Here is a 14230-nt window from a genome sequence, read left to right on the forward strand (position 1 = left end):
CCTGGAAGAGCAGTCAGTGGTCTTAACCACTGAGCCATCCCTCCAGCCCCAGTATATTGTATTTTCAATGTTGTTTGTTTTTATTTCCTTTTTCACCTATGTCTGTATGGCGTTTCTGTGAGTGCAGGTGTGTGTGTGCCTGTGTAAAGGCCAGGGACAACCTGAGCACAAGTCCTCACCTTCTACCTCTCATCCATGGCTGTGTATGCTAGGCTAGCCCTTCCCCCTAATCCTAGAGACTGTCCACTTTAGGCTCCTATCTCCCTGTGGGAAGTGCTGGATGACAGACACTACTGCATCCAGGTTTATGTGGCTTCTAGGGACCTAAACTGTTGTTGGGCTTGTTCAGCATGAAAATAAACACCATTTCACAGCCCTGGCTGGGCCAGGCAGCGCACAGGTCTTTGCTGTTCTTTCAGAAGACTTGAGTTCAGTCTCCAGCACCCGGGTCAGTTGGCTCACAACCACCTGAGACTCCAGGTCCAGGGACTTCCAAGCTCTTTCTGGATAAACCTACATGGCAAAAGCAGGGCTGGGAGCTGGAAGACTCTGGTGTTGGCTTCTCCCTGTAGCAGGGGGCAAAACGTGGGCATGTGAGGTAGCATGGAACCCTGTTATTCTACAAAGTGTAGAAGCTCCTGATGTCCCTCATGGTGCCCCAGAGCCTGTCCACCACTCATGGAGGCTTCAGGAACATGGCCTTTTCCTGACCTGTGTGCACTCTGCATCCTCACTCTCTACCCCCTGCTTTTCTGGGTTGGAAGTCTCAGGTGTAGGAGGCGGCAACCATAGGCCTCTTCCCTTAGCATTTCAGCATTTTACCCACTTGACCTTCACCAGGCATCCTTTGCTCTACACAGTTACCTCAGTCTGTGACCCTCATCCTCCAGACTCTAATGAAGCAAACACCCACGTGTGTGGAGCTCTCATAGTTAGCCAGGGCCAAAGGGGAAGGCAGCAAATCCTTCATGAACTCTAGACTCCTGAGGCCTAGGAAAATGTCTATACCGGTGCTAAACTCATGCTGACCTGTAAGACTACATTTTTCCTTTAAACAGAAGGATGTGTGGTGGTGGTGGCACAGGCCTTTGATCCTAACACTTGGGAGGCAGAGGCAGACAGATTTCTGAATTCTAGGCCAGCTTCCTCTACAGAGCTAATTCCAGGTCAGCTACACAAAAAACAACACTGTCTCCAAGAGTAAAACAAAAAGAGAAAGAAAGAAAGAAAGAAAGAAAGAAAGAAAGAAAGAAAGAAAGAAAGAAGTAAAAGAAAGAAAGGAAGGAAGGAAGAAGTGAAAGAAAGAAAGGAAGGAAGGAAGGAAGGATTCATATTTTGTATACAATGAGATGCCTGCCTGTCTATACCTGAACCACCATGTTAACTATAACTCTTGTCACATCTGTATTAATTCAAATACTGAAGGCCAAATGGTTAAATCTTAATGACTATACAATTGGGGGGGTGGTGCTGAAGAGATGGTTGGTTTAGTGGCTAAGAGCAGAAGACCAAGGTTCAGTTCCCAGTGGCCACATGGTGGCTCCTATTAACCTGTAATTGCAATTCTAGGGAATCAGTCTGGACTTCACGGGCACCACACATACCACATGGTGCACAAGCATTTATTAGGTTAAACACTCAGGCACATAAAATAAGTAAATCAAATATATGGTTAACAGACACTGTGATTCAGGAAGTTCTTAGTGACTTTGGTTATCATTTCTCTCTCCCAGAGACCTGTCTTCCTCATGGCTCAGCCTCCCTGGCTTCTAGGACATTCCCTAACTCTGTGGAGCATGAAGTACTCAACACCATAAGCCAAGCATTGCAAAGCAAACTGCACCTTTACTACTACACCTTCACCATGGCTGTGTCTAAAGGGAGAGACTTGGAATCCCACAGAGGCAAGGCCAAACCTGTTGGGCTATGTGAGCCCAGCCACTCAATAGTCAGATCTATTCCTGTCCTTGGCTATGGCATGAGGTTCTTAAGACAAATTAATCTGAAGGATATCAACAGCTATGCTGTTAGACCTCTCATTGCTCTGCCCGACCTCCAAGCTTCGTTTTACTGGCTCAAATTCACACCCGAACTCCTCTCCTGCCTCAGCCACCATCAGCTCTTCTACTCCTCTCCACCTGTGCTCTGAATAATCCACACTAAGGTGGACGTTAACCTCTCCATGGACCTCCAGACGTATGCTTGTGATTACTCTTCATTGGCTATTTTGTATGGGTAGGTGGGTTCTTCTAGTCTCATGCAGAACACTGCTCACACATTTTGGATCTTACAACACCCTCTTGATTGAGAATCCTGACTAATGACTGACTGAGCCTTCCATCCCTGAAGCCACCCTCTGTCTACCAGTCCAAGATGAGAATCCCCACCCTAACCCCAGGGTGTCCAGTTTCATCTCAGAAGCTAGACTCTGAACTGCCCAATATCTTTTGGATCTCTGCCTCTAATTCTCTGACAAATCGTTCCTTTTTTTTTTTTTTTTTTCAGGAGCTGGGGACCGAACCCAGGGCCTTGTGCTTCCTAGGCAAGCGCTCTACCACTGAGCTAAATTCCCCCCCCCCCCCCCGTCCTCTTTTCTTTAAAAAAAAAAACACATTTTGTTGTTTATTTTTTGAGACAGGGTTTCTCTGTTCGTCCCTGGCAGTTCTGATATGCTCTCCGTAGACCAACTTGTCAGGAAACCAGATATCTCCCTGCCTTGGCCTCTTAAGCACTGGGATTACTGGATTTTGCCCGAAAGTTTAATTAAAAATTATTTAGTGGCAGTGCATGTTGGCACATGCCTTTAATTCAATCCATTGGGAGGTAGAGGCATTATGGGTTCCAGGACAGCCAGGGCTATATATTAACACCTTGTCTCAAAGAAAACAAGCCAAAAATGAAACAAAAATGTTGCAATATGGTCTTAGGTATGTAACTGAGTCTGTTCTTGAACTCTGAATCCTCCCACTTTCACTCAGGTGCTAATCAGCAGGCTTCTGTCTTGACTTTCACTGCGCACTCAGGGCTGCCAGGACTGTTACCTCTCCCAGTGTTAACTCCTGATTCTCTCATCAGCATCATCACAAAACTCCTGCTAAGAATTAAGGAAACCTGAATTCTAAGGAACTCTGGTATTTCCAAAGCTCACTCTAACACAGATGGATCCTATGCTGAAGTAAAATGGTGACAGCTGGAGGTCTTAATTCCAGGACTTGGGACAGAGGGGTTGGAGGATCTTGAATTCAGGGTTGCTTTTACCTTACAGTGTTGGTTAAAGCAGGTTTGTGCTGCTACAAGATACCCTGTCTAAAACTATACCAAACACACCTAAAATGAGACAGAAGAGTTTGAGTGGGCACAGATGGGAAAGCTGGGCACTTTGTGGCTAAGCCACCTGCTGCCAGCACCAAAGTCCATGCACAGCCCCGATTCTGAGCTGGGTCTGGGATCCTGCTCAGGAGAATGCACCAAAGTAGCTCAGATCCAGGGCTTTTGGTCTAAGAGGAATTCAGGCAGTCACACTTTGGATGCCAGTTCTCCAGCTCAACTGCCTGTCAGCCCAGGATCTGGTCTTAGTCATGGCTTGGCATCCCTAAATTCCTCCCAGCTGTGCTCTGAACTCACCCTGTGCCCTGTTCTGATGAATCTGCCATTCTCCATGGGAGTAGCCTCAAGAAGTCCCTCTCATTTGAAGCTCCACTCAGAGTGCAGTAAACACTGCTGAGGAGGGGCGTGGCCAGCAGAGCACCCACCCCTTTTAGCTGTAGAACATTTAGCTCTAAAGTGAGCACTGCTGTGCATTGTGGAACTTAAGCAGTATCCCAGTTTTGGCCTGGGAAGAGCCATTGACACCCACACTTTCTGGGGCAACATTGTCTCCTGAGGATAGAGTCAGGCCAGGAGCAGCAACTGATGTTCACGAGAGACAAACTTTCTTCACCTCCTGCCCATGCTGACCCTAGGATCTGGGCTTTTTGGGTGACATGAGTGCTGAGCCTCCCAGGTAGATGGGTTTTCAGGGGTCAGGTGGTGATTGTCACCAAAGATATCCATAAGGATAAGTCATACTGTACTAATTCCCATATTAGATCCCTTCTCACAGGTCACAGAGGCCATAGTGGGTCCTAAATGTGGAGTCAGGTTCCTGTGCACTTTTGAGGAGACTGGTCAGACGTTTAGGCTTCGTGATATTTTGTTGGCATTATTTTGGGGGGATTTTATTTTTACTGTTGGGGCCAAACCTGGGGCTGCCATGTGGAGGGAAAAGGCTTTGCCATAGCTGTAGATCATCCCTAATTATAAACTCCTGAATTCTCCCAATCCTGGAACTATCTAGGTCCCTCACATGATGCAACCTTTGGGGGATTCCTCACATAGAATCATGGGGTGGACTGCATCCCAAAGAGAGACAGTGGGAAATGTTCCCCAGTGTCTCCCTGTGGCTGTGACAATGGGAGTGCTGACCAGTGGATGGCAGGCCCCATGTGAAAGCCTTTTGGTTTCTACTTGAGTGGAATCTTCACCATGCCTTTTTTTTTTTTCTTGAAACACAGGTTGCCCTGGAACTTACAGTCTTCCATCACCCTGACTCAGTTTCCCATGACTGGGATCATAGGCTTAAATTACTATGCCCATTTTTCTTTTTTGTATTTATAAATCTGCTAAAAAGCCAAAGGATCCAGAATGTAAAATGGTGCGGTCCAAGGCATTTCCAACAGGGGATTCTTGACCTAGGAGTATCCAGACCAGTGTTTATTGTGTGGCTACTTCATTCCCATAACAGCTTATATTTGACAAAGAATTCCAAGTTGTGATATCACTGGGCAGCAGGCGATATCCCACACAGCAGGACTGACTCAGGTTGTAATTAAGGCTGGAGAAACTTACTAGGACCCTGGTAATCCTACCACCCTGGGGCCTTTATATAGCCTTAATCTGATCTTCCCCCCTGTGCTATGAATCAATTGCTCTTGAAGGTAGATTTGAATTTACAGTCACTGTGAGGCAGGAGAATTAGGCCCCTAAGGTCACTCTGGGCTCCATAGGAAGAGCCTGTTTCAATAGTAAAAGAGGTCACCTGTGAGTTCTTACTGTCTTCCCTGAGGCCTTACTGCTGGAGTTAGACTAGCTGTCTCACCAATTGAAGTAGAGGGCAGAATGCTGGTGCCTTCTATAGTGAGGACTAGTGACAGATGGTCTATGGAAATTCTAGAAAGGTCTACAAGTATTTATGTCCTGTGCATGGGAACTGCTGGCTTCCCTGTGTCCTTTGCCTTTATTTTGCAGTCCATGGGGCACCTGGAAATGTCCCCAAACCAGGCTGTACACAGGGCCTGTCCCGTGACTCTCACTTGCACTCAGAGCCTGCCTGATAGTCATAGGTCTGACAGAGCCCTGACACCTGCAGACACCACTATAAGGGACCCTGCAATCCCCATACTGCCCATCAGTGAGTATAATGTCCCTATATGACACTGAGACGGTCTAAGCTCCTTCCCATCTTTATGCTGCATCAGAATCTGACCATTGCTACATTTGCTCCTCTCTCACCCACACTAGAAGCCCTGTACCCACACTAGTCCCAGCTGGCCTGTTGCCTACTGACATCTCATGGACTCTGCCCCAATATTCCCTCTTTGCCTGGGTCCCTGCAACTGTGTCCAGTTCTGGCTGCTTCCCTGCCTCCCCTCTTCCATTTTCCAAATGGCCACATTGACACATGGGTTTCTGGGTCTCCCACTCCTCGGATGCTGGGAACAGGTTCCTTCTTTGCGGTTTGAATGGTTGTCCTAACACTGGAGGACCTTGCTTCAAGTAGTGGCAGTCAAACCTGGTGCTGATCGTGTCAGATCTGTCCAGGCTGTCTGTGTGACTGTGGCAATGTGCCTCTGTTTTGGCTGAGTGTTATTTACCTCCCTCATGGCCATGTGATAACCAGACCATGAGCATGTTCATTGTTTGGAAAGAAGGGTGTGGAGGACATATGCTCCTCATCCTAGCATTAGTGGAAAAAAGACATAGGTAGATGATGCATTCTAGACCATCCTGGGCTATAGAAACTCTGACTCGAAGAATGCAGGTGGAGCAGGGCTGGGGTTCAGTCGGTTGCCTAGCAGCCTACCACATTGAGCAGGCACTGCTCAACCACCTGTACATACACATATCCTGAGATCTCTCTCCTAAATGGGAGGTGATCGTGTCCACCTAGTACAGCACATGCCCTGGAAGGACAAAAGCTACCTACAGGAGCTATGGTGATGACTCCCAGGTTAGAGCATCTGCTGCTCTCTCAGAAGAACCACATGGTCCCTAACAATCATCTACAATGGGGAATGCTATTCCCTCTTTTGGATCATGAGGGAAATGCAGTCAGGAGTGGCCCAGACATACATTTGAAAAAAAAAAAAAGATCCATTGAGTTAAATGATAAAAATAAATATAATCAGCAACAATAAAAAACACAGCATATGAATGATCAAGTGAAACAGCACCTATAAAAACCTATTTCCCAAAATGACGTTGATGGTCATTATCTTTGTGGTTTAATAATAATGCTGTATTGTAAGAAAAACTGAGGCACATGGTTCTCGATTAGGATTATTCTATATTCCTTTGTGAAAGTTGTCATTTTTTTGCAGCTCTACAGGCATGAGTGTGTGTTACTCAATATCTGGTGCACACAGTCAATAAGGAATGTGTGTTGTAGACTGATATAGACTAGGATGAGCAGAACACATGACAGCATGGATACAGTATGTCAGTGATTACATCATAAAGTGTGTGTCCATAAAATAAGTCACATTATCCACACAAAAGACACTATCACCCTGTGTACCCCTTGGTGGCATTGAATTCACTGGATCATGCAAAGATCCATATCCAGCTGTCAGTTCTAAGTCTACAGGAGGGGAAGGACCCTTGAATAAGATGGTCTTAAGAGTCAAGAGTTACAAATCAATTTTTATTCATAAGGAATACAATTTACAAAAAACAGGCATAAAATGAACAACTAAAATGGTATAAAAAATGAAAAACAGTAACCAGAATATATAACTATGAAATAACAAAAAGAAAACTTCAATGAAAATCATAACGAAAAACATTTCTTAACAGCATTTTCTTAATGAACATTTAGAAACACAGTTGTAGTGCTGTTTCTCCTCTAGGACAAGACGTCAAGGCAGTCCCCTCAGTTGTCTCTCAAATGGTGTTGTCGGTATGAGAAAGGAGAAATACCTCAATGAGACAGGCTGGCATACGGATACATAAATTTAGGGTCTCTATACATTGAGGAAATTATCTGAGAAGAAGAATATTCCCCCAAAAAGTCTTTGACTGTGAGGATTGTCGTCACAGGGAACTCCTGAGAGACAAACTCATTCCTCATGGGGCTATCTTCCTGGGATCCGTCCTATGCCATGTCTCCTGCAGTTCCTGAGACCTGGGAGGAGAAGCAGCTATTAAGACACTGATTTGGTGGGGACATGCACACCAGCTGTCAAGTTGCTGCCTTCTGTCCCCTCAGCTGCATTGGACACACAGCACTGATCTTTTCACTGAAATCATTGCTGATATCTCTGCAGGCTGGGAACATCACCAGCAACCCTCACAGTACTGTGAGAGAACAAGCTGCTCCTCAGACTCTACCAGTGCAAACCAAGAATGGGGAAATGGGGAGAGACCTCATTGGGGTGCAGGAAGAAAGGAGAAGGCCACATGATACCCAGATCAAAGCCAATGACCAGGACTCATTTGCCATTTGCACTTGGTTCTTATCCCTACAAGGTGCCTCCAACCATCACATGACCCCTGTATGACCTTTGTCACACGACCAAGAACTCGTTCAAAACTCTTCATAGCATCCAATATGTGATAGGGAGATGCAGTCATGTGATATGTTATTCCTCTGTCACCATTTCTGGACTGCAGTTACAAAAAGGGCAGAGAAGTGTACTTGCCCATAATTCAGTTTCTGAAGAGTGGTTAACATCCCAGAATACTTGTGCATAGACAGAGCAATGAATAACTATCACATGAGGTGGGTGACTGACTGGGTGTGGGGAGATTAGAAAGATGATAGGGGAAGCAAAGATGTATCCAATAGGCAAATGGTATCAGACATTGTTAATCTGACTCAGCTGCTTGTTCCTACCACATTTTGCTGGGTCTGGAGGTTGCTGGTCTTCTCCTGTTTGTCTTCATCTTTCCGGTTCAACTCAAACAAATATCGCTGTACCTCCTTGCTCTCCTGCTTCAATGTGACCAACTTCTTCTTCATACATGCCTGGTCCATCAGGAGCCGGCTGTGCAGGTTGCTGGAAACACACTCTGCATAGTAAGATCCTGAAGCCTCTTCCTCCCATTCCAACTGCCAAATACCACAAACTCCACCAGGACCCAGATACCCATAAAGACTTCATACAATACATCTCCATACATGTAAGGCTGCTGCACAAACAGCAAACGGCCAATCCAGGGAAGAATAAATTGTTCCTGTGACCCAAGCACCAATAAGAGTCCATGTCTCTCCAAAAGAACAAGGGATCTACAACTACCCATGAGAGCCCAATGCATCGGGACAGCATCAATTAGTAGGCAGTAAACAACCACAAGAGGACAGTAGAACCAAGGGAGGTCATGCTAACCATATGGTCCACACATTGAGCTTTGTTAAACCTGGTATGACCCCAGAGCCGCAGGTTGGCCTAATAACACTCTGATGCCTGAATCAGTGTAGTTCTATCCAGAGCCTTCTAAAGATGCATAGACACTGTGGTGATAACTGACAGTCTCTTATGGAACTGAAACTGAGTCCAAAAGACCCACGGCACAGTGATATTTAAACAGCAGAAGAGATGGGCCCAGAGCTACAGGCTCTCCAGTCCAGAACAAAGAGAGGCAGCAATGGATATTCCACAAGTGATGGGCCCTTCTGACCAGTACTTACCAATACAAGTTAATCTCCTTCTTGAGCTCCTGAAATTTCTCACGATGTTCAATGTTCTTTGTGTCTAAGTTGTGCAGTAATGACATGACCTCTTTCTCCTTTATCTTCAAGTTTTCATAAAATGGATTTGGCCTGAAGTAGGGGCTGGCCCCAGGAAGATAGAACCCAATGAACATCGAGGTTTAGGATTATATGAACTCAGGCTGTGTCCTGTACTACCCCAGCCCTGGAAGGACACTTTCTGAATTCTACATATTTGGATCTTCTTCAGATTCAGAAACTTGTAATTGTGTGCCCAGGACAACAGAAGCTAAGCACCCAGATAAAGGGTTCCCTGGCTCGCTTTTTTCAATCAGGAGGTCTGGATCTGCATTCAAACCTGTTATGCTGTCAAAAGCCTAGGCCACAGAGCTTACCCAACCCCCCCCCCCCCCCCCCCACACACACACACACACACACACACATCCAGAAACCTCTGATTTCATTTTTCCTGTTTTGACAAGTGGAATGCTACAAGCCGAATAACTAATATTCTAGAGGCAGACAGTACACATAATTCTGGAGATGAGACCAGATATTGCCACAAACTTATAATCTGCCCAAGGCATACAAATGTATAGACAAATGTGACCACACAGGCAAAGAACTGTGCTGTTGAAAGTGGGGCTTCCAAAATAAAGTACTTACACCTCCATGAAACTATTATACAGGTATATCCTGAGGTCAAAAACCAGACCCCTAAATTCCAAGGGTGGAGGGACACAGAAACATATAAAAGTTGTGCATATGCATGCAGACCTGTGCACACACAGACACACAAACTGGGACACACCCACAAGAAAAGCAAAGTAAACAGACTCAGAGAATGAGAAAGAGAGACAAATATGGAAAGAGCACAATGAGAATCAGTAGAAATGTATGCACCATTACTGTCTCAGAGTTTAAGGCACACAGACAAGAAGGAACAGGCCTGACCCTCAGGCCTTCTAGTTAAGCATTGATATGAAGAATGTGGGACCTGTCACCTACGGCTGCTGCCATGAGATGATAGCATTCAGTCACCTTCCTAGCAAGTACAAACACTCTCCACAAACTCACAGCACCTAGAACCTTGCAAAGCTACCACCTGTCAAGGGCTTTCCAATTGTACACTGGGAACTCATGCTCCAGTGACTTTATCCCTGAATTCTTCACTCAGATCACAAGTTCAGATTTTCAACAGGAGGAATCAGAGAGTCCATTTCCAAACTCACTCCTCAGTAAGGGTCAGGTTCTGAATCTCCTCTCTATGGGAGATGAGGTTTAGAACAAGGTCGTTTGTTTGGAGCAATGCATACCTCTTGCTCATGGATCCACCTGTCACATAAAGGAGGCGATCTGTCAGCTCATTTCTCTCCTTGGTAGTTAGCTCCAGTTCTCTATTCAGCCTCTCCTCTTCCTCGTTGGCCTGCACCTTGTTTAGGACATTTTCAGGGGATGACGTCTGTCTGCAGGCCTCTGTAGGTAGAAGAACACAAGTGAACCCACATGGGGCGAATGCATAGAGCATACACAGACCACAGTGAGGTCCAAACAGGAGAACATGCTTGGAAGCCAGTGTCACTGCAAGGAGTTTGGTCTGTGTAAGAGGCATCCTAAGTGGATCACAGTTCCCCCACTACTATATAGAGACCAAGAGATGTAAGCAGCCAGGTGTTCCCTATGCCCGCCCACACAGGCTTACAAGTACCAGAGAGATGCCTTCTCTAGGATTATTATCAGGTACGCAGGCTACAACCTGGTTTCAGGACCCTCACCCCTCTGGTTTCAGAAGTCAGATCATCAATTCAGCATCGACAATGACTTGATTGATCAGGGATACTCAGATATCCTACACTGTTACTCTAGTCCAATAACTTTGCATTAAAAAGTCATGTAGGGGGAGGACATGGTCAACAGACTTATTAATTCCCCCTACTGAAATGACAAATGCCCCAGAAGTGCCAGTAGGTTACAGGCTCTTTCTCTACCTGCCCCAAATAGTTTGGCTACTGTAGAAAAATATCTGCCACACAGAACCTCTAATGTATGAAGGTAAGATTGGCCCCGTCAGCCAGAGGTAGTCAGAGGAGTTCTAAGAATATAAGGTCATGGCCAGGAGCACAATTCTCTCTTACTACTGTCAGATAGTCACTGAATTTAAAGAAGCAATGAAAGTGAAGTACAGTGATGCCCTGTTTAATTCAGAAAAGTTATACCCTCCATGACTCCTGATGGTGTTATTATATCAATTTAACATACCAAATGCACTGTAAAAGTAAAGACTAGAAGTTCACCCAATAATAGCATAGGCATTGCCATATCCTCCATGTGGTTATGGAGAAACTAATGATGTGAAAACCTTGACTTTCAGGAATTGTGATAATCATGGAATTCAATATCTGTGGAGATGTTCCAGTGGTTGTGGCCCATTACTAAAAAGGCCAGCGGAAGACCTCCACACACACCCCTGACAGGAAGCTCAACATACACTGCCCAGAACTTACTCCACATTCCCCATGTCCTGTGTCCATCATTACCTTTAGGTTTCCTTTGCTTCACTCTAGACTCTTCTCTATTAACATCAACTCTCCCAAAGCGCCTACAAAGACGTGCAAATATGTCTGTGGATATATCCTTTGGACACTAAGAGAAAAAGTAGGGAATTGGTTGTCACAACGATACTGGTGACATCACAGGGATTCCAAGGTCTCTCTAGGAGACAATAGAATGTCCACGAAGGGACGGCTGATGTCACGGAGAACAGACTTTGCCTCCCTGCTAATGTTCTCCCTGTACTGAGCAAAAACTGATGTGCCCTTTTCAGGAGACTTCCCTGTGGCATAGCCACTGAGCACCACATGCTTCCAAAGCCAAATTTGGCTCTAGGCTTGATTGGAAAAACCTAAGTCATTGCTATGTATCTAAATGAGTGCTTCCTCCCCAATCCCTGCACAGAAATGTTTCATCCTACCTCAAATTCTCCTCAGTCAGCAATATTACCCATTAAAGATTACTGAGAAATCACACCAGTTCCTATAAGTAGCCAAAGAGGTCTCCTGTCTCATCATGTGCAGGTGCATGAAATCACACCCAGAAATAGCCTGTAGGGTAGGTTGCAATGTGGGTGTGTGTTATAAGTACAACCTGAAGCTTTGTGCTTAACATTTGACAGTTGCCACCAGATTCCTTAGGAGAAAGAATTGCATTCATTATGGTCCTGGCAACAATGTGGTGATCTGTTAGCAGAGGAAACTGAAATATTGGATCCACCAGTGAATTCACCCTCAGGCTGAGTGTGGGGCTCTCCTCTTTGCACTTAAGTTACCAAAGTAGGATTGCTTACAGGCCTCTCTAAGCTATAACGTGTGATTTCATCTGAAAAATAAAATAGTCAGCAGATGTGGGGGGGGGATGCAGCCAAAGGAGTAGGACAAGCCTAGAGACATAACTCAGTGGACAGAGTAAGAAACAAGCATATTCACTCCTGTTTCATGGATCACCCCACAAAACACAAAAGCATCTATCGTACAAAAAAAAAAACAGTTATTTTATTGAATGCATACACTAATACTGTTTACAGTATTAGTAGCAAAGCTAAGATTTTGGGGGCAGATCCATGACTTGAACTATCTTCCTGACAACATATAATGCAATAAATAAATAAATAAATAAATAAATAAATAAGAAAAAAAACACAAAACTAAAAAACACAAAAAGCACAAGCCTCTCATGTGAAGTGACAGAAGAGTGATCCAGTGGTCACTTCTGACCAGGCCATTTTAGCTATGACAGTGCATAGTGACCCTTAATTTGATGGGTCCTATATAAAGCTTTGTGCAATATTGTCATTTTAACAAACCTCATCCAGAACATACATAACGACACAGGATATGATTGCCATGTCCTTGCTGTGTATCAAGTTATTTTTCTGTGTCCTTGATTGTCAGGCACATTACAGCAACAATCTGAGATGGCTGGTAGACTTGGAAGAAAGTGGATATGAAAGATCCCCGTTTGATATCAGTACTGCCATTTCTTAAGCATGAGAATCTTTTAAGCTGGCTCTCGCTTAGCCCCTAGACGTTAGACAATAGACCAGAAAGTACAGAAAGCACATTCCCACCCACTCTCTAGGAAGCTGCCCGACCATAAGAACAGAGGGTATAGAACATATTTACTGCAGGGCAATTACAAGACAGGAAACATCTCTGGGAAGCTGACTGACCACTATAGAAGTGAGATGTCCTTGGTACTGAATGCAGCTGTGCTATAGGCTGACATCGCTATAGCCTTGTCCTGGGAACTCCAGAAGAGAAACACCTGCCAAGACAGATATCCTTGATCCTTGTCCTGGGAACCCCAGGATAAGAAAACATATATCAAGTCAGACGTCCTTGGTACTGAAATAGCTGCATTGATGTGGTTATGGCCTTATCCCAGGAATTCCAGGACGAGAAACATCTGCTTAGTTATCCTTGGCACCAACATAGCTGAGCTAATGAAACTGTGTGATCGTAAATGACTGTTTAAGCTGTACATTTCTGTTGTTCGAGGCTCCTCACATCCCTCCTGCGTGAGGACCGTGTCGAGCCCCAGTGCATTGGTATCCCAAAGTAAACCTCTTGTTTTACATCAAGACTGAGTCCTGTGTATTCATGGGGTGGTGATTGTCCTCAGGACTGGAGCGAGAGTCTCCTCTGTCTGAGGGTCTTTCAGATAAAGCTATAGTTGTGGGTTACACACCTCAATTCTCATTGGCTAATGCTGTCCTCACAGTCCTTGGAGGCCCCTTTGTAAGACTACCTGTTGGAAAGTGGAAGCAGCTTTATTTGAGCTCAAAGTGAACCTGACGAGCAACGTAGAGAACAAGATGGGGTAATTGAGACCCTGTCTAAAACCAGCACAGAAACCCACCCTCCATTCAAAGCATCATCTACCAATTCTTGAATTTTTACCATTCTCTGCCAACCAGTCTTTCATTCAGGAAAGGTAGAAAAAAACTGGAAGTGATCTTTGTATTCCAAGGACCTTGATCTGTCTTTCCTTAGGTTCACGTTAAGAACAAATGAAATGGGTATGACCATCTGAACAACTTAGTATCACCTACTCAGCATTTCTAGCCTAATACTGTGCCTATGGCAATCTCAAGCTTCCCTGAGTGTTGCTGCCCCAGCAAGAAGAATGAAGAACTGAGGTCAAACCCCAGTGAACCTTTCAAGGGGTTAGAAGAAAGCCATCAGAGATACTGCACTTCTTTGTCCT

At 45.0% G+C, this 14230-nt stretch overlaps 1 protein-coding gene across 4 annotated transcripts in view; it reads right to left on the reverse strand.

The window, feature by feature from the left end:
- Window positions 1–14230, reverse strand: part of LOC147998985 (disks large homolog 5-like) — a 57385-nt gene that overhangs the window by 6678 nt on the left and 36477 nt on the right. The window contains exons 1-5 of one of the 4 annotated variants that reach the window (XM_087596038.1): window positions 11506–11660; window positions 10285–10444; window positions 8948–9091; window positions 8153–8315; window positions 6948–7441 (exon numbers count right to left, since the gene is read on the reverse strand). In XM_087596038.1, the coding sequence (XP_087452164.1) occupies window positions 7412–7441; window positions 8153–8315; window positions 8948–9091; window positions 10285–10295 (348 nt within the window). In that variant the 5' untranslated portion in view covers window positions 10296–10444; window positions 11506–11660 and the 3' untranslated portion in view covers window positions 6948–7411. Of the gene's footprint in view, window positions 1–6947; window positions 7442–8152; window positions 8316–8947; window positions 9092–10284; window positions 10445–11505; window positions 11661–14230 lie in introns of those variants that run through there. The other 3 variants (XM_087596037.1, XM_087596039.1, XM_087596040.1) reach the window with 3 other exon arrangements.

The sequence above is a fragment of the Rattus norvegicus genome, chromosome 19 (assembly GCF_021556685.1).
Source record: "Rattus norvegicus strain SHRSP/BbbUtx chromosome 19, alternate assembly SHRSP_T2T, whole genome shotgun sequence".
In the NCBI taxonomy this organism is placed as follows: Eukaryota; Metazoa; Chordata; class Mammalia; order Rodentia; family Muridae; genus Rattus; species Rattus norvegicus.